The 25,092-nt window shown below is 44.9% G+C and overlaps 1 protein-coding gene across 5 annotated transcripts; it reads left to right on the top strand.

Moving 5' to 3' along the window:
• Positions 1–690: 690 nt before the first annotated feature.
• On the top strand, positions 691–24,605 carry NABP2 (nucleic acid binding protein 2). 5 transcript variants are annotated; one of them, XM_056562308.1, is made up of 8 exons: positions 691–806; positions 1,074–1,201; positions 6,521–6,635; positions 9,626–9,764; positions 14,663–14,734; positions 21,557–21,638; positions 21,720–21,783; positions 23,415–24,605. In XM_056562308.1, the coding sequence occupies exons 3-8, from the start codon at positions 6,557–6,559 to the stop codon at positions 23,591–23,593; spliced, it is 615 nt and encodes a 204-aa protein (XP_056418283.1). In that variant the 5' UTR covers positions 691–806; positions 1,074–1,201; positions 6,521–6,556; the 3' UTR covers positions 23,594–24,605. The 5 variants fall into 5 exon arrangements, with proteins under 5 accessions (XP_056418283.1, XP_056418281.1, XP_056418285.1 ...); XM_056562306.1 differs by having other exon boundaries at positions 1,074–1,205; XM_056562310.1 differs by lacking the exon at positions 1,074–1,201 and having other exon boundaries at positions 701–806.
• Positions 24,606–25,092: the final 487 nt, after the last annotated feature.

The following is a 25,092-nucleotide window of genomic DNA, read 5'->3' as shown; positions in this document are numbered from 1 at the left end:
ATACATTATATGTTAAAAATAAATAAATAAGCACGAATACAACTTTGACAGTGGAAAAATAAAAAAGTTATGGGTCTTCGAAGGTGAGGAGGAAAAAAACGGAAACCTAAAGTTACGCCTCAGATGTGAACTTAACCTTGTTTTGTCCACTTAACACAGTGTTTTCCAGTGTGCCTCCAGCTGTTGCAAAACAACAACTCCCAGCATGCCCGGACAGCCAAAGGCTGTCCGGGCATGCTGGGTGTTGTAGTTTTGCAACAGCTGGAGTCACACTGTTTGGAAAACACAGAACCTTGACTCAGTTGTGAGGCTGATATAACAGACATAAAACAAATAGAGTAGATAGTAACTTTGAGGCACAACTTATGTCTCAGACGTATCTGCTAGAGTGTTACTTTTCTGAAGAGCAATACAACGCTATACAATACAATACAACGCTACAAAAAAAACGCACACAGGAATCGCTACGTAACTATTCACACTACGCTACATCAATCGCTTTCCGCAAGTCTGACAGGAGCCCCGCCCCCAAGAAATGACCCCGCCCCCCAAAAAATGACGTTATGAAAGTCTTTAGCCTTGCGCGGGCAGGACGCTCCTATTGGTCACGCTGGGCAGTGCTGAGCTGTGATTGGCTCCTTACTCTGGTTTTCGCGATCTGATTGGCGGAGGGAAATCAGTGACTTCCTGCAAGTGCAGCAAAAAAAAAAAAAAAAAAAGAAAGCGGGGTCGGTTGGAGAGGGTTGTGATATATCGGGACTGGAGGACGCTGTCGTGACAGAGGCAGCGGACTTGCCAACCTAAAGGTATTCTATGTTATCAGTGTCACCTCGCCCTAGTACAATGCTGCCTGCCAGGGACAGGTGAGCTGTAGAGCGTGTACAGTACATACAGCACTTCTATACCCAATGCTGGGTGCTGAAAGGGGACTTAGTCCTGGAAGTAAGGACTGGTAGGGAAATACAGAAATGATCACCCTGATGCCTGGCACCATAGATACATGTGATCAGATGGGTTGGATGAGTTGGATTTCGACCAGTATTCCCCAACCTATTGCCCTCTAACTGTTGCAGAACTACAACCCCCAACATCCTAGGACACTGCATGGACCAGTGATTTACTGAGTGGACGAAACCCTGCAGGAGGAAGAGGCAAGCAGTGGGGGACTGGAAGGAGGCAGAGTGGGAGCTGCTGGAGACGGGTTAGTAAGTATGACTTTTTATTAATTTCACCACATGCCCAGCAACATATGCTTTTTTGTGTTACTGGAATACCCCCTTAAAGTCAATGGACCCATAGGATACATGTCAGACTACTGGGGTCTTGTACTGCTCTATAATGTCCTTCATGCTGCTACTGCTGCTTCTGAGGGTGTGGATAGAGACGTAGAAGAGCAGCATCCCCTCTTCTGTGTGTGCAGTGTCTGGGAGACTTATATGGTATCTTTCTCTATCTTCAGCATAAGTAGCTCTTCTTCTGGCCATTACGCAACATTTTTCATCAGTTTTCCCCTCTGCAGGCATCATCTCTAATCTTAAGGTGTCCATGAGCTAGTGGGTGAAGTCTAACCTCTATTAATTGGTCACTATCTCTGACAGCAGGGTTTAAATGGGTATTCCAGGAAAAAACTTTGAATTTTTTTAATTTTTTTTTTATATATCAACAGGCTCCAGAAAGTTACAGACTTGTAAATTACTTCTATTAAAAAATCTTAACCCTTCCAATAATTATCAGCTGCTGAAGTTGAGTTGTTCTTTTCTATCTGGCAACAGTGCTCTCTGCTGACATCTCTGCTTGTCTCGGGAACTACACAAAGTGGAAGAGGTTGCTATGGAGATTTGCTTCTACTCTGGACAGTTCCCGAGACAGGTGTCATCAGAGAGCACTTAGACAGAAAAGAACAACTCCACTTTAGCAGCTAATAAGTACTGAAATGATTAAGATTTTTTAATATAAAGTAAATAAGTAATTTACAAATCTGTTTAACTTTCTGGAGCCAGTTGATTATATATATCTATAATCAAGTTTTTGTTTTTTTTCCTGGATAACCCCTTTAAAGCTCCTGAGCAATCTCGTAGCTGGAGACTCTTTCCAAGGCTGGTGCAGTCAGAGGAGGAATTTACAGAAGTCCAATAGACTTTAGATGATCACGTTTGTCTGGAAGCAAGCCTCGGGCCCAGGAGCCATAGACATATCATCCTGCTGTCAAAAATGACTTATTTTCATAATGGCGTGTGCTTACCTTTCTAATGCGATACTTAGGCTTGTTTTTGTGCCATCAAAGATTTGATATGAGGATGGATGCTGCTGATGGCTAGTATAACATCACCTTCAGGCTGAAGTCCCCCCTCCATCTTAATCCCCTTGTGCCATTATTCCCACCTCCTTCCAATCCCCTTTGACCATTATCGGATAATGGCAGAAGGGGATCAGGGGGGGGGGGGGGGGAGGTGGAATAATGGCACAACGGGGTTAAGATGGAAGGGGGAGGATAATTATTACCTCCACCCTTCCATATTAATCCCCTTGTGCAGTTATTCCCCCCTCCGATCCCCTTTTGCCATTATCCCTCCCCACCTCCATCTTAATGCCCTAGTGCCATAATTTTCAACCCATTATATATATATATATATATATATATATATATATATATCTACTTTTTTTTTTTTTTTTTTTATACATACACACACACTGCTCAAAAAAATAAAGGGAACACTAAGATAACACATCCTAGATCTGAATGAATGAACTAATCGTATGAAATACTTTCGTCTTTACATTGAATGTGCTGACAATAAAATCACACAAAAATTATCAATGGAAATCAAATTTATCAACCCATGGAGGTCTGGATATGGAGTCACACTCAGAATCAAAGTGGAAAACCACACTACAGGCTGATCCAACTTTGATGTAACGTCCTTAAAACAAGTCAAAATGAGGCTCAGTAGTGTGTGTGGCCTCCACCTGCCGGTATGACCTCCATACAATGCCTGGGCATGCTCCTGATGAGGTGGTGGATGGTCTCCTGAGGGATGTCCTCCCAGACCTGGACTAAAGCATTTGTCAACTCCTGGACAGTCTGTGGTGCAACGTGGCGTTGGTGGATGGAGCAAGACATTGGTGGATGGAGCAAGACATGATGTCCCAGATGTGCTCAATCTGATTCAGGTCTGGGGAACAGGCAGGCCAGTCCATAGCATCAATGCCTTCCTCTTGCAGGAACTGATGACACACTCCAGCCACATGAGGTCTAGCATTGTCTTGCATTAGGAGGAACCCAAGGCCAACCGCACCAGCAAATGGTCTCACAAGGGGTCTGAGGATCTCATCTCGGTACCTAATGGCAGTCAGGCTACCTCTGACAAGCACATGGAGGGCTGTGTGGCCCCCCAAAGAAATGCCACCCCGCACCATTACTGACCTACCGCACCTACAGCCAAACCATACCGCCAAACAACCAGTCATGCTGGAGGATGTTGCAAGCAGCAGAACGTTCTCCACGGCGTCTCCAGACTGTCACATGTGCTCAGTGTGAACCGGCTTTCATCTGTGAAGAGCACAGGGCGCCAGTGGCAAATTTTCCAATCTTGGTGTTCTCTGGCAAATTCCAAACGTTCTGCACGGTGTTGGGCTGTAAGTACAACCCCCACCTGTGGACGTCTGGCCCTCATACCACCCTCATGGAGTCTGTTTCTGACCGTTTGACTGGACACATGCACATTTGTGGCCTGCTGGAGGTCATTTTGCAGGGCTCTAGCAGTGCTCCTCCTTGCACAAAGGTGGAGGTAGCGGTTGGGTTGTTGCCCTGCTACGGCCTCCTCCATGTCTCCTGATGTACTGGCCTGTCTCCTGTTGGCTCCTCCATGCTCTGACAGACACAGCAAAACTTCTTGCCACAGCTCGCATTGATGTGCCATCCTGGATGAGCTGCACTATCTGAGCCACTTGTGTGGGTTGTAGACTCCCTCTCATGCTATTACTAGAGTGAAAGCACCGCCAGCATTCAAAAGTGACCAAAACATCAGCCAGGAAGCATAAGAACAGAGAAGTGGTCTGTGGTCACCACCTGCAGAACCACCCCTTTATTGGGGGTGTCTTGTTAATTGCCTATAATTTCCATCTGTTGTCTGCTCCATTTGCACAACAGCATGTGAAATTGATTGTCAATCAGTGTTGCTTCCTGAGAGGGCAGTGTGATTTCACAGTGTTCCCTTTTATTTTTTTGAGCAGTGTACAATAACATCCTTCCCTCCCATACTGTGTTGTTTTTAACATTATTACCAGGCCTGTATCTAACTCTCTGTCCCATTCGGTGGGGCTTCACTAACAGCTGACCTCCTCCTGCGCTGTGCGACACCTCTGCGCAATGTCAGGGACGTCACGCGTAAGGCCCGGCAGCCACGCAGCTCACGCAAAGTAGCCATGGCCACTCTGCACTGGCAAATACTGGCCAATGCATGGCCGATATTTGTCAGCGCATTGCTGAACCCCCGCACAACCCGTGGGGTACCCCTGGTTGAGAACCCCTGGGATAAAGGATAAGTGTCAGATCACAGGAGTCCTAATGCTGGGACTTCCTGCGATCTCCAGGTCATGGCCCTGACTACTTTGTTTTGAACAGAACAGAGACCTGCGCATGCATGCCACTGCCCCATTCAGTGTCAATGGAGCTGCTGCGGGGAGCCGAATCACCGCTCTGTTCAATACAAAGAACTCGGGCCCCTTTTAGGAGATCCTCTTTAGAGTACCGTATATACTCGAGTATAAGCCGAGTTTTTCAGCACGATTTTTCGTGCTGAAAACACCCCCCTCGGCTTATACCCGAGTGAACTCTCCACCCGCAGTGGTCTTCAACCTGCGGACCTCCAGAGGTTTCAAAACTACAACTCCCAGCAAGCCCGGGCAGCCATCGGCTGTCCGGGCTTGCTGGGAGTTGTAGTTTTGAAACCTCCGGAGGTCCGCAGGTTGAAGACCACTGCGGCCTTCGACATCATCCAGCCCCCTCTCACCCCCTTTAGTTCTGTACAGTACTCTCCTCTGCTCGGCGCTGGTCCGGTGCTGCAGGACTGTCCGGAGAGGAGGTCGTCCGGTGGGATAGTGGTTCCGGGCTGCTATCTTCACCGGGGAGGCCTCTTCTAAGCGCTTCGGGCCCGGCCCCAGAATAGTCACGTTGCCTTGACAACGACGCAGAGGTACGTTCATTGCCAACGTACTTCTGCATCATCGTCCAGGCAACTCCTCTATTCTGGGCCCGAAGTGCGGAGAAGAGGCGCCCCCAGTGAAGATAGCAGCCCGGAACCCCTATCCCACCGGACGACCTCCTCACCGGACAGTCCTGCAGCACCGGACCAGCGCCGAGCGGAGGCGAGTACTGTACAGAACTAAAGGGGGTGAGAGGGGGCTGGATGATGTCGAAGGCCGCAGTGGTCTTCAACCTGCGGACCTCCGAAGGTTTCAAAACTACAACTCCCAGCAAGCCCGGACAGCCGATGGCTGCCCGGGCTTGCTGGGGGTTGTAGTTTTGAAACCTCTGGAGGTCCGCAGGTTGAAGACCACTGAGGGCGGATGATGACAAGAGGATGATGAAGGGGGGTGGGAATGATGACAAGGGGATGATGAAGGGGGGGGGTGTGGGATGATTACAAGGGGATGATGAAGGGGGGTGGGGATGATGACAAGGGGATGATGAAGGGGGGGTGTGGGATGATGACAAGGGGATGATGACAGGTGATGATGATGAGGGTCTGGATAATGACAGGCGGTGATGATGATGAGGATGTTAATGACGGTTCTGGATGATGACAGGGGGGGGGGATGATGTATTTCCCACCCTAGGCTTATACTCGAGTCAATAACTTTTCCTGGGATTTTGGGTTGAAATTAGGGGGTCTCGGCTTATACTCGGGTCGGCTTATACTCGAGTATATACGGTATAAAAGAAGGAACTTGATGGACTTAAACAATGTGACACAATTTCAGGCCACTTAGAGATGAACGGGAGGCTCCACCAATTTTCAACAGTCTGATATATTCAGGGATCAACGCAGAGGTAGGTGGGGATGCACATAACTAAATATCCAGCGGCGGTGCTAGGAAGTATAGATAATATATGTATCCACAAGTGTCATAGCAAGTGAAGAAAGAACCCCTGCACTCACCGCATAGTACTGGACTGTAAGCTCCTAATTGGATGGTACCGGTGGACCGGCTTCCAGAACCTCCGGGGGTGCTCAGAGGCAACTGCCGGTGGTTTCATGTATACACGCGAAACCGCTGGCTGTCGCCTTTGAGCGCCCACGGAGGTTCTGGAAGCCGGTCCACCGGTACCATCCCATTAGGAGCTTACAGTCCAGTACTATGCGGTGAGTGCAGGTGTTTTTTCTTCGCTTGCTATGACACTTGTTGACACAATTTCAGCACAACAACTTGTGGTTTCATATACAGGGTTTATAAATACAGCAGTATTATGGATTTCTTTACCTACAAATATGATGACTATGGATCTGTTACGTTCTAGGGATTGGAACGCTATTAGCCTGGGAGGAAGGCCACTATGACCACTGAAACCTTTGTGAAGGATGTGAAGCCTGGACTTAAAAACCTCAATGTTATCTTCATTGTACTTGAAACAGGTAAGTCCCTCGACGGAGAAAAATCTGTGTCTTCTTCCATCCAGTTCACACACAATAATAAGATGCAGAGTGTAGGTCTGCTGTAGTAAGAATACATTTTGATTTTACAAAATAGGGTTCACACTATACGGCACAAAGCTTCCTATTAAGGGTCTATTCACATGTACAGTATTCTGCGCAGATTTGATGTGTAGATTTGATGCGCAGGATTTCAAGCTGTGTTCAGCCATTCATTTTACATTGAAATCTGCAGCAGAAAATCCTGCGCATCAAATCTGCGCAGAATACTGTACGTGTGAATAGACCATTAAAGAGAGATTCCCATCTTCAAATAATGCTAGGCTATGCTATAACATTAGGGGTCTGACCTCTGAGACCTCCACCAATCTCTCGGAGAAATAAACCAAGGTCCCTTTGCTTTTTGCATTTCATAAAATCACCTATTTCCATGAGTGGGTGCCCAGTAGGTGGATGGGAGCATTGCTTTGCAAGGAAAATGCGGAATGAATATGTTAGCTATATGCCTTCACTTCATTGGGGAATCTAAATTCTTCAGGGATCTGAAGCCATGTTTTTGACCTTTTTAATTCATATCACTGTGGTGTTTTTTTTGTTGCATTTTTTTACCCATTAATTTTAGAGGGGAAATTGTAGTGACCACGTGAAAAAAAAAATGTGGTTGTCGTTATTCATCAAACATTTCCTAAAAATTTGTACCAGTTTTCATCAGGAAAAGATTTGTTGCATTTCTATAGCATTATATAGCATTAGTGGTTGTTTGCCACTACTCTCAAATGGCTCGGTCTGCACAGGTAGCTGTATCATTTTATTATGAGGTTTTACATCTTTAAATTGGTCTTGCACCATCCCCTCATTGTGCATAACATAGTATATTTGTTTTGCTTGGAGTATCCCTTTAAAGAACACCAATGAGGGAATCCTCATGTCGAGCACCACCAGTCAGGCCCTGCACGAGGCAAATTACATTGTATCAGTTTTCTCTGGACTGAACATAGATCAGGATCAGACATGGATAGACCATAGACCATCAATGTCTGATCCGCTGGTTACAGACATCCGGAACCCCCGTCAATCAGTTTTTTGGGAGAACCACAGCTTTGACATTTACACAAAGTATGAAGCAGTTGCTGAGGTACTGTAGCACAGCTTCCATTTACTTAAGTGGGAGCAGAGCTGCAGCAATGAAAAGCTGTGGGTTTAGCCGTAGCAGCAGAAGATCCTCCTGTGTGATTTTCTAGGCTTCATTTATTTTCCTTATTTATGGCCACTTATGCATATAAACATTGCACCTCAGGCCCATACATGGCTGTCCCTTCAATATGTTGGACCCTGTTGTGACCCATTTGTGGTCTAGATGTCATTTGTTTAAACTTGCTGAAGTTAGACTTACTGTTCACAGTGCCATCATGATAATGGCTTTTTCTTAGTGAAGGCCTTTAGTGTATGTTTGGAGGATGTCCGGCCCATTGGGTTGCTACTGCAGAGCAGAACAGTTTGGCAGTGACTTGCCTTCATTGCGGTACACAACACAGTCACATCTGTGACTGGTGCTGCTGCTCAGACCCATTCACTCCACTGAGAACTGCTGCTTCTTCATTGTGCTAATGGTTCTGCTATGTAAAGATTAGCTATCAATTTAAATTCCTGGAAGACTTACACAGAATGAGAGGTTCTGATCACCATAGTTTACTAAAGGTTGTACTATAATACAGTCAAGAAAAAGATATAGCCAGCTCACCGTTTGTAGTAATCACTGTTTAGGCACTCGTAGATATTGATCCGGAAGCCAGGATGAAGCCAAGCCGTTACCCCGGTATGTGTGAAGACATAAAGAGAGAGATTCCAGCCCCCCCAAAAAATATAGCAAAAAATTTAAAGTCCAAAATTTATTCAGTCCATGTTAAAAACCAAAATCAAAACACCCTGTGTGGCTAAAACCCCCACGCCGACGCGTTTCGGACTGATTAGTCCTTAGTCATGGCGTTCATGGTGTTTTGATTTTAGTTTTTAACATGGGCTGAATAAATTTTGGACTTAAAATTTGAAGGGGTTGTTCATGGAAACAACCTGTGTATAGTGTCAATAAAGTTTAACAAAGCAGCTTACTATTGTTAGTAGCCATAGTGCACAGATCTCTCCATATCAGCTGAGCTGCCTGGCTTGTGACATACCGACACACTCTCGCACAGCTCCAGCTCCTGTCTTTGTCCCCCCCCCCCCCCCCTAACGTTTTCTGAGGAATACCCCATTTATGTGTAAAGATGTGAGCTCATATTACTGCTCATAAGATTTTTAGGCAGCAAGAAGCATTTCTCAGATAAGACAGCATTAAAAAAGAAGTCTCATACCTGGAAGTACAGAAAAACTTATCCCCTATCCGCAAGTTTTAGATTGTTGGGAGGTTTGACCGCTGGGGCCCCCCTGCGATCTCCTGTATGGAGCCCCGGCTCTTTCTGAGTGGCACGTCGTGACCCCCGCCCCCTCCATATATTTCTATGGGGGAGCCAAAGACTGCTGAACGTCTCTCCCATAGAGATATATGGAAGGGTCATTACACGCCATTCTAAAACTTATCCCCTAGGCTTCCTTCTGCTTTATAATCTAAAGAGCAGTAATATTAGCCCTTTCACATTACTGGTCTCTCCTCCCTGAGCAGACAAGAGGGGAAGGGGGTGCAGAGATGGAGCTCTGAGTATGATGTGATGTCCGCTAAAAGGGAGAGAGCAGAGCTGATATGAAGAGACCTTTGCACTGTGGTTAATAACATTATAGTAGTTTGTTGCCTTATTATACTTTTTGACACCATACACAAGTTGTTTCTTTCTCTGGACAATCCCTTTAAGGCCACCTATCTCAAAACACCATGAAGCAAGCAAACGTCATAATTCTCCATGTATACAGATTAAACTATATAACTGTACAGACAAAATAGTGATGTGATGTAATGCAATCTTTTAATTGTTTTGCAGGTAGAGTGACCAAGACAAAGGATGGACACGAAGTCAGAACATGTAAAGTGGCAGACAAGACCGGCAGCATCAACATCTCTGTATGGGATGATGTGGGGAACTTAATTCAACCTGGAGACATCATAAGACTGACAAAAGGGTAAACACTTATCTGTTATGACTTCCCCCAACACCCCAAATAAGTACCGTATTTTTCGCCCTATAGGACGCATCGGCATATAAGACGCACCCAGAGGTGCAAACTCTAGAAAAAAAAAGATTCTGAACCCAACAGTGATCTTCAACCTCCGGACCTCCAGATGTTGCAAAACTACAACTCCCAGCATGCCCGGACAGCCGTTGGCTGTCCGGGCATGCTGGGAGTTGTAGTTTTGCAACATCTGGAGGTCTGCAGGTTGAAGACCACTGGATAGGAGGTAATACTCACGTGTCCCCGCTGCTCCGGAACCGTCACCGCTGCCCTGGATGTCGCTCCATCGCTGTCGCCGCGTCCCCGTGGTGTCCCCGACGTTCCGGACGTCTTCTTCCCCGGGATCCACGCTCTCCGTCGCAGTCGCTACGCACGCATACAGCAGCTGATAAGTAATGGAAGAATTAAGATTTTTGTATATAGAAGTAATTTACAAATCTGGTACCAGTTGACTTGAAAAACATTTGCTTTCCACCGGAGTACCCCTTTAAATTAAAAATAAGCAGTGATAACAATCTAATAAAGTTCATTTATTTAAATGGACACTGATGTTCTAAACAACTTTACTACAGTGTGATTTCTGATGTTTTTGTAAATCACTTTATTGACTAATAATGATTCTTTACTCCAGGAAAAAAAAAAAAAAAGTTCTAAAGTTTTGTCCACTAGGTGTCTCACTTCCCTGGCATCTGCTGTCTACTGCCTTTAGTAGAGAACTTTCTTTAGTACCGTAATAGCTTGATCAGGACCAATTACTGGAAGTCGGTGTGGGGGTTAACATGTTCTATGTGCAAAAAAGGGAAAGAGAGCCTGAGAAAGCCGAGTGTTTTCCAAACAGTGTGTTGCCAGCTTTTGCAAAACTTCAACTCCCAGCTCCCTTCTGTTCTATGTTGGGCTATACGTCAGCAACCTGTCAAAAGGTATGCAGAGGCTTTGCCGATGGGCCTGTTGAATTGCAGTTCCGGGACGTATGCTGTGTTTGTGTGGGACTCGAGGGCTAGATCATGCTTTTGGATCTCACACAAAATAAAGGATACAATGCGAAAATGGAGAGAACATCGATTTGCCCATTTTAAATCAGTGGGCCCATTGGCAAGACGTCAGGCTATGCATCGGCATCCTTTTTTGACAGGTTCCATTGTATTGCCCGACGAGGGGGCGGAAGACAAGATGTAAACCTAGCCTAAACCACCAGCCAGTCTATTCAGTCCAGTGCTCTTTCTCCAATGCTGTTTTATGGCATAGCAGAGAGGAGGATGGGCTTTGATTGGCCAGAGAAGTAAAGGAAGTCTGTGTCTGTGTATTACTGGCAAACAGCCCAGCCCTGAGTTTGCACCGTGAAATGGAGAAAAATATCTGTGCACCATGAAGGGGGATTTCAGAGGCTTAATAACAGCAGTGATAGCACTTAAGTAACCTTGTTACCACTCTTAAGGGTTAATGTAATAAAACCATGGGGGTTTATTAAAAAAAAAAAAAATAATAATAATAATAATAATCTTTTGAAATTACAGATATGCTTTAAAGGGGTACTCTGGCCCTAGACATCTTATCCCCTATTCAAAGGATAGGGGATAAGATGTCAGATCGCGGGGGTCCCGCTGCTGGGGACCCCCGGGATCTCGGCTGCAGCACCCACCTCAACGGCTTCCAGCCGTTGAGGTGGGTGCTGCAGCCGAGATCCCGGGGGTCCCCAGCAGCGGGACCCCCGCGATCTGACATCTTATCCCCTATCCTTTGGATAGGGGATAAGATGTCTGGGGGCGGAGTACCCCTTTAATTTATTTATTTTAGTAGAATTTCGTGGTGTAAATAGCTTTGCCTCACAGAACTTAATCTTCATTAAAGGTAGTGGTTGTGGTAACAGGAATTAGTTCCTCATGTGTCCCTATAGGCCATCTATAGCCATGTATATTCAATTTAGAAACCGACCAGAGATAAGTAGATTCTGCTGAACGGCTATTACAGTAATGTACTTTAATTACCTTTTTAAATTCCTTTTCTGCACCTCGCTCTAACAGTCATATAAGATAATAAACCCTCAATACAGGAAAATTCCCTACTCTTATCCCGGCAGGGCTGCAGCTAACCTCTTCTAGTTGCCTGAGGCGAAATGTGAAATGGTACCCCCCCCCCTCCTTCCTTCTCTGCGTGTTGTATATTGCCAGTGGGGAGAATTTCCAAGTCAGAAATTGATTTCATGCATCCGTGAATAGGATTTTCATATATCTTACTCAAAGGTCCAGGAGAAAAACGCCCCGTAAACATATACAGAATCCAGACCGGAGCCTGAAAGCCAGATCCCAGACCACAAAATAACTACAGACTGAGATCAGACTTTAATCTAGGGTTGCCAATAGAGATGTGCGAACTTACAGTAAATTCGATTCGTCACAAACTTCTCGGCTCGGCGGTTGATGACTTTTCCTGCATAAATGAGTTCAGCTTTCAGGTGCTCCCGTGGGCTGGAAAAGGTGGATACATTCCTAGGAAACAGTCTCCTAGGACTGTATCCACCTTTTCCAGCCCACCGGAGCACCGGAAAGCTGAACTAATTTATGCAGGATAAGTCATCAACTGCCGAGCCGAGAAGTTTGTGACAAATCGAATTTACTGTAAGTTCGCTCATCTCTAGTTGCCAACCTCCTATTCAGTTTTGTTTTCTGGACAACTAAGCCAAAGATCCCAGATGGACCATTTTAGATACTGTGCTCCCACATTGCACCCTCAGCATAGTGTCCTTGAACAGCAAAGGCCTCAAAATTAAAAGGGTATTCCAGTAGTTAGTGTTACTATCATTAAAAAGTTATTGATCGCAAAGGGTCTTGCTCGAGACCCGGTGCAATGTTGATTTATTAGTGGCATTGCACTCCACTCCCTGGCTGCCCAAAAGATTTGTACATTTTTTCACATAGATTTCTATGTAGAGAAGTTGACGGATCTCTCGGCCAGCCGGGGAGTGGAGCATGATAATGCCCTTATCCCGGCTAATAACTCACAATCATATTGAGTCTCAGAAGTAAGACCCTTTGCGATCAATAACTTTTGAGATGTGTGATTGACATGTCAAAAGTAATTTTTAAAGGAGTAGTCTAGTGCAGACTATTCCTCCTCCGTTGTACCTGGGCTGTAAAAAAAAAAAATAGAAAACAAACTCTCACTCACCTTCCTGCGTTCCCCCGGATCACTGCTACAGCTGATCGGTCCTCCAGTCCCGTCTTCTGCCTTCTTCCTGTGCACGGATCGTCACACGGCGTTCAGCCTATCACCGGCTGCAGTAATGTCCTTCCTCGGCCAGTGATAGGCTGAACGCCGTGTGACGATCCACTGTAACAGTGCTCCTGGGGAATGCAGGAATGTGAGTGAAAGTTTTTTTTTTCTATTTTTTTTTTTTTACACCCCAGGCACAACGGAGGAGCAATAGTCTGCACTAGACTACTCCTTTAATTATAAAAACACTTAAAATTTTTTATCTGGCATCAACATGTGGAAAAAATAATACTAATTGTGTAGTGCATCCATGGATTATAAAATGTATAAAGTAAGGCTATGTGGGCACACAGTTTTTTGGCCATACTTTAAAATGGGCCTTTTTTCCATTTGAATTCAATCAGAAAATGCCTGTTAGTTCCCACTCAGTTTGAAGGGGTACTTCGGGCAAACACTTGTATTCAGAAAAACGTATTCTCAACTACATACTAATATTTTGCCACCATTTTGAAACTCGGACACCTCCCCCTCCTGGAAGTTGGGTAGTTCTTTTTAAATGAAATCTGTGCGCCACATTCCTGCTATTTTGCCATTATGTGACATGACATCAATGGGGGCTTGGCCAAGCATTAACCCAGCCACCCCCCCCCCCCAACCCCTTTATGTCCGACATTATTCCTAAATTTTTTTTATGCTCCAAAAATTACATGCAAAAGCAAAGTTGGGCAAAAAATTTTTAAGAGGCAGAAAGAACATAAATGTATTTTTCTTTTTTTCTCTCTGCCTGTTACATGAATAGTTTTCTCAGCTTCAAAAAACTTTGCAAAAAACTGAGTGGAACCATAGTATCATAATACCAGTTGGCTTATTAACATCATTTTATTTGTTTTCCTAAATACTGAAAAATAATGCTTACCTTCTTACCTCTGAGAACAAAAGGATAGGGAATTTGAAATCCAACATGCCTGATCCTTTTCTCCCCCAACATCAACTTTTGGGGGGTTGTCAGAAGACCCTCATACAGATTAAACAGTGGGCTGGCCCCTACCAAAATTGGCAGGTTCAGGCAACTTTTCCTAATGTGTATGGGGGCATTAAGTATTAAACAGGATTAGTAGATCTGCTCCAATGTGGATTCTTAAAGGTAAAGAGCATGGATAAAATTCTAACCATACAATCCAAATGAGCAAAATGTAGTTTTTATTACATCTGTTGCCATAAGCATGGCTCTTATGAGAAGCCATTTGGTATTACCTACTCCATTTTAGATTTATAGAATCTTTCATTGTTATATAGTGTTATAATAAGAGGATGTCTTTGACAATAGGGCTAAGATATCATTTCACCTATGAGGGCTAATGTGAGTAATGTGCCATGTAAAGTCTATGGGGCAGATTTGTGAAAGTGACTAAAAGAAAATAAGACTTTGTTGTCCATAACAACCAATCACAGCACAGCTTCCATTTTACCAGAGCAGTTGAAGAAACGAAAGCCGAGCTGTGATTGGTTGGTATGGGCAACGAAGACAGATTTTCTTGTAGACAGTCTGATAGATCAGGTCCTACGTTTTGTAGCACCCAGCAGTGATGGTGTACATTTTTATGTATCTTTATTGTCTTTTGACTTTCTAATTTCAGGTATGCCTCTGTCTTTAAAGGTTGTCTTACCCTATACACAGGAAGGGGAGGGGATCTGCAGAAGATCGGAGAGTAAGCAATACTCCTTTTTATATAACAATTCCAAGTGGATTTCATGTAACATTGTCAGTAGAAGCAATAATATGCTTAAGGGTAGGGTCACACGTAACTGATCCGCAGCGTATTTTACGCTGCGGATCCACCGGTTACCCGACCCATTTTGTGCCTCCAGCTGTTGCAACCCCCGTTCCCCTGCCTCGCTTTTCCTTTTGTCTGCTCGCAGCAGCAATCGGGACTTGCGAGTCGCAGAGTCAACTCCGAGTACACAGCACATGCGCAGTGCACTCAGACATCGCGGCTGCTCCGCGATGTCAGAGTGCATTCACCGACTCAAATGCCAGTGGAGTGTAAATGCTCACTGCACCCCCTGAGTGGTGTAGTTTCCAAAATGGGGTCACATGTGGCGGGGTCCACTGTTCTGGCACCACTGGGGGCTTTGTAAATGCACATGGCCCCAACTTCTATTCTAACCAAATTCTGTCTCCAAAAGCCCAATGGCGCTCCTTCTCTTCTGAGCATTGTAGTGTATCAGCAGAGCACTTTACATCCACATATGGGGTATTTCCATACTCAGAAGAAATTGTGTTACAAATTTTGGGAGTGTTTTCTCATTACCCCTTGTAAAAATGAAAAATTTGGGGTAACACCAGCATTTTAGTAAAAAAAAAAAAAAAAAAAAAAAAAAAGTACGTTTCACATCCAACTTTAGCGAAGATTTGTCAAACACCTGTGGGGTGTTAAGGCTCTCTATACCCCTTGTTTTGTTCCTTGAGGGGTGTAGTTTCCAGAATAGTGTAACATGTGGATTTTTTTTTTCTGTTCTGGCACCATGGGGGCTTCCTAAATGTGACATGCCCCCCAAAAACCATTTCAGCAAATTCGCTCTCCAAAATCCCATTGTCGCTCCTTCCCTTTTGAGCCCTCTAGTGCACCCATAGAGCACTGTACATCCACTTATGAGGTATTTCCTTACGTGACAGAAATGGGGTTACAAATTTTGGGGGACATTTTTACCTAAGGGTGCGTTCACACGGAGTAATTCAAGAGGAATTTACTTGAGTAATTCCTCTTGAATTCTCCGCTCCAAATTAATGCTCATCTCCTCTGCCCATTGACTTTAAAGGGTAGCTCCCACCATCATGTTTTTTTTTTTTTTCTGTCCCTGCCTATTGCCCTTCTATCCCTAACCCCCTCCCTGCCTTTATTTTCTTTTTTGATATTTTTAAAATGGCATTTAGTCTGCCTGGCAGTGTGCTCACTACCAGGCAGACTTCCCCAGCAGGCACCACGTCACTGATGCCTGCTGGGGCCGACACATCCGCCCTTAGTTCTCCTAACAGGGTGCCTCCAGCTTTTTCACCACTACAACTCCCAGCATTCCCTGACATCTATTGGCTGTCAGGGCATGCTGGGAGTTGTAGTGGTAAAACAACTGGAGGCACCCAGGACAGGAGCTTCATGGGGGAAGGAGTGAGCCAGGAGCCGATGCGGGAGGGACGGGTGCGGGGGAGCCTCTTCCTGCCACTCGGTGAGTAACACCCAAACACCCCTCCGTGCCCCCCGTACCTTGCAGCAGCGCCCCCCCCGCACCTTGCAGCAGGGCCGTCGGCGAGTGCGGGAAGCCGATGCGCAGTCCTAGCTGTTACTGCGCCTGCGCAAAATTTCGACTGATGCCCTGACGGAATCAGTCGCAATTTTGCAATTTCCCGCAAATTTTGCGCAAAAATTTAATTATTTTTTCCGCCTGTAAATTTTTCGGTGTGAATTACTCTTCATTTACTCCGTGTGAACGCACCCTAATACTCCTTGTAAAAATGAAAAGAAATAGGTCTGCAAGAACATGTTAGTGTAAAAAATGACTATTTAAAATTTTCTCCCCCACTTTGCTGCTATTCCTGTGAAACACCTAAAGGGTTAACAAACTTTCTGAATGTCATTTTGAATACTTTGAGGAGTGCAGTTTTCATAATGGGGTCCATTATGGGGTATTTCTAACATAAAGACCCTCAAATTCACTTTGAAACTTAACTGGTCCGCTTTTGAAATTTTCGTGAAAAAATTGAAAGCCTCTGATGTCTTCAAAAACTAAAAACATGTCAACTTTATGATGCAAACACAAACTAGACATTGTATAAATGTGAATCAACTTATAATTTATTTGGAATGTCCACTTTCCTTACAAGCAGAGAGTTTAAAAGTTAGAAAAATGCAAAATTTTCAAATTTTTCATTACATTTTGGAATTTTCAACAAGAAAAGATGCAAGTATCGAAAATTTACCATTAGCATAAAGTAGAATATGTCATGAAAAAACTGTCTTGGAATCAAATGAATATGTTAAAGCATCCCAGAGTTATTAATGCTTAAAGTGACCAGAGGACAGATTTGCAAAAAAAAACGGCTTCGTCCTTAAAGGGGTACACCTCTGGAAAACCTTTTTTTAAATCAGCTGGTTCCAGAAACTTAAACAGATTTGTAAATGACTTCTATTAAAAAATCTTAATCCTTCCAGTACATATCAGCTGCTGTTATGATCCACAGGAAGTTCTTTTCTCTTTTAATTTCCTTTTATGTCTGACCACAGTGCTCTCTGCTGACACCTCTGTCCATTTTAAGAACTGTCCAGAGCAGGAGGGGTTTTCTATGGGGATTTGCTCCTACTCTGGACAGTAACTGAAATGGACAGAGGTGTCAACAGAGAGCACTGTGGTCAGACAGAAAGGAAATTCAAAAAGAAAATAACTTCTTGTGGAGAATACAGAAGTTTATAAGTACTGGAAGGATTAAGATTTTTTTAATAGAAGTAATTTACAAATCTGTTTAAAGGACAACTGCAGTGGAATTACACTTATCCCCTATCCACAGGATAGGGGATAAGTGTTTGATCGCGGGGGGTCCGACCGCTGGGACCCCCCTCGATCTCCCTAACGGGGCGCCGGCATTAGCGCCCATGGTGACTTAGCGTCGACCTAGAGGTCGACTGTGACGCCCCGTCTCCTCCCCATCTCCATACAGTTCTATGGGGGATGCGGGGAGGCACGAGCGCTGCCTCCCCACCTCTCCCATAGAGATGTATGGAGGAGGCATGCCGGCTGCAACGTCATGCTGCGGCTGGCACGCCCTCTGCACGGGAGAGCCGCGGCCCCGTACAGGAGATCACCGGGGGCCCCAGCGTTCGGACCCCCCGCGATCAAACACTTCTCCCCTATCTTGAGGATAGGAGGATAAGTGTTTGTACCGCTGCAGATGTCCTTTTAACTTTCTGGCTCTGTTGATTTAAAAAATATATATATTCCAGTGGAGTACCCCTTTAAGGTCAAAATGGCCTGCATCCTTAAGGGGTTAAGCATAGGCTTCCTGTTCTGTCCCGGATGAGAAGACTGCTGGAAAGTGATCTGTATAGCATGTTACCCCAGTAGATGGAGAAGACAATAGGAGATTGGTTTCCCCTCCCCTGCAGAATGACCTCTGCACAGGTCACAGAGCATGCTTATAAACCTGCCCCATACGGAGAATAGGGTTTGGAGATCTTCATCATGTCTTTGTCCATGGGTCAGGAAATAGAAAGAGATTAGTACAAAATACATGTTCTTTTTTCTAATCAGTGAAAAAAAAAAAGAGAGGGAGAGAAATAATTTAGGCGACACGTTCACTTTGAAATGACAGTGACCATTTAAATAACCTTCCTCCCTGTCATAGCCTGTGTGATTCCTAACAGCTTTGTAAATCGCTACATTTACCAAAAATGAAGAGTTCTAAATTCTTGGCCACTAGGTGTCTCACTTTCTTTGTAATCTGCTCTACACTGCCTGTTGTTAGGGGAAATCAGTGTTTAGTAACAGCCGCTGCAAGACAATTACAAGGAGTGGCAAGTGGGGCATACCACGTGCTCTGTGCAGGGGGGGAATGGACTGAGAAACTATTCTGTGTACCTGCAAGCTGGGATGATCTGCACTGTCCATACAAGTTAAAGTCTTTCCTCTCATCTCTGTATCGCTGTTTATTTTTTGCTCATAGTACCTTGCAAAGCCAGTGCATCAGTAACCCCTTCTATTCCACGTCATCTATAGTAGTGTACTGTGTTTTTGGAAACAAATGTGCACTTTCAAAATAACCTGTCACATTGTTCATGCAGTCTGATCTACCAACATTATAGAGCAGAAGGAATTGAGGCGATTGATATATTACGTTGTGGGAAAAGATTCAGTCACACTAACTTGTAATATATTGGTTGAAATATCTGATCTTTTCATGCTAAGGAGATCTGTGGGTGACACTTTCAGTCCAAAACAAGTTTTACAGAATCCTACAAAGACAAAAATATAAAAAATTTCCAAAATATACCTTATATATTTACTTAACCTAATAGGTTAAAGGGGTACTCTGCCCCTAGACATCTTATCCCCTATCCAAAGGATGGGGGATAAGATGTCAGATCACCGAGGACCCGCTGCTGGGGAGCCCCGGGATCCCCGCTGCGGCACCGCGCTATCATTACAGCACAGAGCGAGTTCGCTCTGTGCGTAATGACGGGCGATACAGGGGACGGAGCCGCGTGATGTCATGGCTCCGCCCCTCGTGACATCACGGCCCGTCCCCTTAATGCAAGTCTATGGCAGGGGGCTCCCATAGACTTGTATTGAAAGGGGCGGGCCGTGACGTCACGAGGGGCGGAGCTGTGACGCTAACGATGCTCCGTCCCCTGTATCGCCCGTCATTACGTGCAGAGCGAACTCACTCTGTGCTGTAATGATAGCGGGGTGCCGCAGCGGGGATCCCGGGGCTCCCCAGCAGCGGGACCGTGGCGATCTGACATCTTATCCCCTATCATTTGGATAGGGGATAAGATGTCTAGGGGCGGAGTACCCCTTTAAGTAAAAGTAAAGCCTTTAATTTGTAATTTAGTAATAAAGTGTTGACTCTTTAAGAAAGGGAAGCTGGATTAAGCTGTCTGCAGCAGTAAAGTCTTACTATTTTGACAGCTCTGTGAGGCTTCTTGTTTCTTAGCTAGAAAAGTCCATTGTGTGGGGAGAGACTGTAATGTGCTGCATTCACATCTTGATTTTGCCATCTGTGGCACGTACACATCAACAAATTGTCAAAATTGGATACTGGTTCAGATTCCATCCTTTTGCCCTCTGGTGAAACCCTGTGCCCCACTTATGCTCCATGGCAGTACGTCGGTGGGTGTGGTGCCTTATGCTGATATGTATCTTTTTGGCTCCCCTACTTGGGGCATCAAGGTTATTTTTATTTTGTACTTTAACATTGTAAATTGTCATTGATCATGGGTGCCGCCATGACTATCTGACTGTGTTCTCTGGGCGCTATGACCAAATGTGTGTATCACGGTATTTTTGTAACTTTTGGCGGTTCCACGGTATATAACTGTATTTCCTCCTCCTCCCCTCCCCCCCCAAATTAAGTTAACGATAAGCCCAGCACTGCCTCCATCGGGGTAAATACTCACGTCACCCACAAGCGCTGCCCTCCTCGTCCTGCTTGTTGCGGCCGCCGGCGCTGACACTCCATACTGTGCGGTATCCCTATGCCCGGGCTGCAAAAGGTAAACAAAATAAATTAACGCATGTTCCTACATCGGCCTTACGCTGGGGATGGGAATGTCGGACAGCCGTCAGCCTATCACCGGCCACAGCAATGATCCGCCTCGGCCGATGATAGGCTGAGCCCACTGTCATGTAAGGAGCTCTGGCTGGCTTCTTACATGACAGTGGGCTCTGCCTATCACCGGCCGAGGCAGAACATCGCTGCGGCTGGTGATAGGCTGACGGCTGTCCGACATTCCCGTACACAGGGAGCAGATGAGGCCGGTACTTGACCAACGGGAGACGAGTTAAAGTTTATTTTGTTTGTTTTTTGCAGCCCGGGCATAGGGATACCGCACAGTATAGAGCAGTGGTCTTCAACCTGCGGACCTCCAGATGTTGCAAAACTACAACTCCCAGCATGCCCGGACAGCCGTTGGCTGTTCGGGCATGCTGAGAGTTGTAGTTTTGCAACATCTGGAGGTGCGCAAGTTGAAGACAACTGGTATAGAGTGTCAGCGCCGGCGGCCGCAACAAACAGAAGGAAGAGGAGGACATCGCTTGCGGGTGACATGTGATTATTTACCCTGATGGGGACAGCGCTGGGCTGATAATTAATTGGGGGGGGGGGCAGAACAGTGTTCACGGGCCACATATGATTAGTTCTCCGATTCCCCTGATTGATTCATTCTCAAGGGGGAGGGGCCAAACCGGTATTGCGGTATGGGTTAAAATTCATATCGTGCAGCACAAAAATGTCGGTATTCGGTATGAACCGGTATAACGCCCAGCACTAGTTCTCTTATGCTTATTTTATATTTGTATGAAAAACTTTAATAAAATTTAGATATACATGCATAGACAAGCACATACCCCATTGACTTCAATGGTTTGTACATAGTTAGCTAAAAAAAAAATAACTGCTTTCAGGTCTTCACCTGACATACATCTTTTTACTCAGACTCAAATGCATGGTGGGCTGTAAGTAAAAACATGCATAATGTCAGTGAGAGATTCAGAGTAACCCTTTACAAGCAGCTGTGTTTACTTCTAGCAGATCCTCACAAGCAGCTATGTTCCTGCCTAGCAGATAAACCCATTATTATGGGCTGCATAAAACACAGAGAAATCTTATTCCATGGCTAGTAAATAATATTCAGGCTCCTGGCTGTAGGTTAAGAACACTTTTTTTGCAGATTTGTGTAGATTTGCGGCCTAATATACCTTACTGTTGTTGGATCTGATTTTGTCTTTTCATAAAATAAATACATGTATTTATATATTTTCAGATTTTGCATGGTTTATTCTGAAATGCCTAACTTTAGTGAACCAAACCCTGATTATGTTGCACAGCAATCCCAAAGCAAACAGGTAAGTGGCCTTTATTTTCCTCAATGTTGTTGCCTCTTCTAATTTCAGTGTTACAGATTTCTCATGTTTGTATGATTTCAGGCACAGGTTGAGAGCGGGTCAGGAGCAGCTAACCACAACTCCTCAAACAATGCTGCTCCTCCAGGTCAGTAAAAAAAATGCTTTTTGCCTCGGAACTCATAAATGTATGCATCAATCCCTTAAAAGGGGTAGTCCGGGGAACTCAATTTATCCCCTATCCACAGGATTGCATCTCAGCCGGTGATTAGCAGAGCAGGCCAGCACTCGTCTACTCGTCTCCAAGGGTGGGTTGCTGGGCCCCGTACATTTGATCACGGGGGTCCCAGCATTCGGCCCTCTCTAAATCAGACCCTTATCTCCTATCCTGTGGGTTGTTATAAGTATGGCTATGCCAGACTTCTGATCACTGATGTTATTTTTTTGTATACTAAGTTACAAAATGACAGGCAACCTGTTAGGCTGTGTAAAAGTCATATAGTCGAGGCAGGCCAGCGGTCTTTACAGTGATCCCTCAACTTACAATGGCCTCAACATACAATAGTTTCAACATACAATGGTCTTTTCTGGATCATCGTAAGTTGAAACCAGACTCAACATACAATGTACAGACAGTCTAGATCTGTGAAACATGTCAATGGCTGGAAGTACCAACCAATCAGAATGGGCATTCGCTGGTAAAACCCCTGTATTACTGAAGTGTATGCACTGACTGGTGTCTGATAGCGCCCCCTACAGTACAGGGAGGTATTACATGTTCTGTACTCTTTACCTGTGTTACCAGGGTTAGCTGCTCCTTTGGACACCAGGTGAGGGCGACTCCATTACTTTTTTAGGACATTGTGTGTACTGTACAGGACCCCAGAACAAGCTCCTGTCCTCTACATAGGCCAGTGTTTCCCAAGCAGGGTGCCCCCAGCTGTTGCAAAACTACAACTCCCAGCATGCCCGGACAGCCAACGGCTGTCCGGGCATGCTGGGAGTTGTAGTTTTGCAACAGCTGGAGGCTCCCTGCTTGGAAAACACTGACATAGACAGTGATTACAGCTGCCAGCAGATATTTCCTACTTTTATATGTAAGGATTTGCTTTATCTATATTAGTTATCTACTTGTTTATCTTTAATCCCCACTTTTTCCTATTTTTGGATGGCATTTTGGTGCCTTTAGAACCAATTACTAGGTTTCCATAGAGTTCTGGTCTCAACATACAATGGTTTCAACATACAATGGTCGTCCCAGAACCAATTAATATTGTAACTTGAGGGACCACGGTATTACGATCCCAGGTGCAATGACATCCCATTGGTTTACTGCAATTGTGTTGGCTGGGTGCTGATTGGGTCTAGACGCAGTGGTCGCTATTGTTTGTGCATTAAATGACCCAGGATCAAAGTTGCTTTAGAGAGTGAAGTAAGCAGCGTAAGGGCTCAATGCTTCTGCCCCTTCATTTTGGCAGTCAATGGGGATTTCAGCCCCCACATCTCCAATGATCAAAATGTCTTACATGTCACTTACGTGTTACAGCAAATTCATAATGAAGAAAGTGTTCACATTAGCGTTAGGGAACTCCATTACAGCTGCTGGGACGGAGGTTGTGATACTAAGGTCCTATCATTTTAGTGGAATCAGCGAACGAATCTCCTAACACTGATGTGAACATAGCCTAAAACATTTTATATTTGTTTACCTTAGAACTGGTAACACTTTCTGTTTAAAATAAATATTTGTCCTATTATGTATCCTCATCTTATTTCCAGCTACAGAGCTACCCAACGGTAATGGAAATAACAACCAGGTTAGTACTGTACACCAGCCCCCTGCAACTCCTCACCAGTCAAGTGGACGAATTACACGCAGCCAACCCAACCACTCGGTCCCTGGTGCACCAAACTCAATCAGTAATGGCAAAGAAACACGGCGGACTGGGAAAAGATAGCGGATCAAAGATGGTGACCAAAAACTCTTATGCTCTTCTCTTGGCGCCTAAATCTGGAGAAAAGGCCAGATTTTTATGTTACTCATCTCTCATCAGAAGAGGTCAGGATCTGGATGATGTTTAATGAAGCCTCCCAGTGCATTATACAACCTATATGTAAGGAAATGTTCTTACAGTGTAAAAGATCACCGTATCTTTTAGTATTTCTGTAGTATTAGATCCTGTGCGCGCAGTGCAGAAAAACCGAAGCCCTTAGAAGCTGGGCTGTAGATGTGTATCCTTGGCCTGTGTGTTTTTGCTATACATAACTCAGCAGTGTTAATAGCAGGTGAGTTATTTGGATGGAAATATCTGTTTTTATTAGACACTGAGCTTGGAAGAGGAAATTCTTAGTCTTTCCACTTTTATTAATTGTAAGGACGCAACTGGATGAATTGATCAGAAGAAGGCATTTATAAACTCCCTGGTATTTTGGCATCTGATATCTGCTTTTTTATTGCAATCTATTTTGTTTTTATAAATAATTTTTTAATGGGCTGCATATCTTCTTAAGGAATCTCTTTTTATCTGCTTCTGTATGACCTTCTAATAATCCCTTTTATTTATCAATCTGACAGCAGAGATTGGGTTCAGTGGATGATGGCTTAAAGTAAATTTACTATACTAACAGTACAGGATATTCGATAAAAAAAAAAAAAAAAAAAATCTTCTTCCATTTTGAGTGTAATTCACATTTACCGGACCGGTTATCAGTATAATCCTGAAAATGTTATTCTAATGGATATTTTTAATGCCCAAAGGAAATAAGCCTAAATAAACTAAGATAGCTGTCGGACAAGCTCTTGTTCAAGAACAACAGCAGCAGTTTATCGCCTCAAGCGGTTTTTCTCTCCACAGTGTAGTGGCCGTGCCTGTATACTGCAGCTCATCTCTCATTCCCCTTAAAGGGGTTCTCCACTGCCCAGTCTTCCGGCGCTCCGCTCGCAGCGTCCGGAAGTTTATTACTCCGGACGCTGTGTGTAGGCTTCCGTGTTGGAGGCCGCCCCCTCGTGACGTCATGCCCGCCCCCTCAACGAAAGTCTATGGGAAGGGGGCGCGACTGCTGTCGCGCCCCCTTCCCATAGACTTTTGTTGAGGGGGTGGGCGGGCGTGACGTCACGAGGGGGCGGCCTCGAACACGGAAGCCCGCACACAGCGTCCGGAGTAATTAACTTCCGGACGCTGCCAGCGGAGCTCCGGAAAACAGGGCAGTGGAGAACCCCTTTAACTTGACTTGAGTTGCAGTAACATGGCATGGCCATTATACAGTAAATGGAGCCAGTGGCCCCCTTCACAGCTTGCAATGGCATTAGCCAATGGCTGTCTTATGTAAGTGCCAATCATAAAGTTTGGCACTATTTTAACGTTCCATTATTGGGCAGGCAGGGCGGGCCACAAAAATGGTTACTGGGTTATTTACTGGCTGTAGATCCACCATTACAAAAACAATTAATTGTTAT

The sequence above is a fragment of the Hyla sarda genome, chromosome 2 (genome assembly GCF_029499605.1).
Source record: "Hyla sarda isolate aHylSar1 chromosome 2, aHylSar1.hap1, whole genome shotgun sequence".
NCBI classification, from domain to species: Eukaryota; Metazoa; Chordata; class Amphibia; order Anura; family Hylidae; genus Hyla; species Hyla sarda.
The sequence above is the reverse complement of the archived record's forward strand: the minus strand, read 5'-3'. Positions and strand labels throughout refer to the sequence as shown.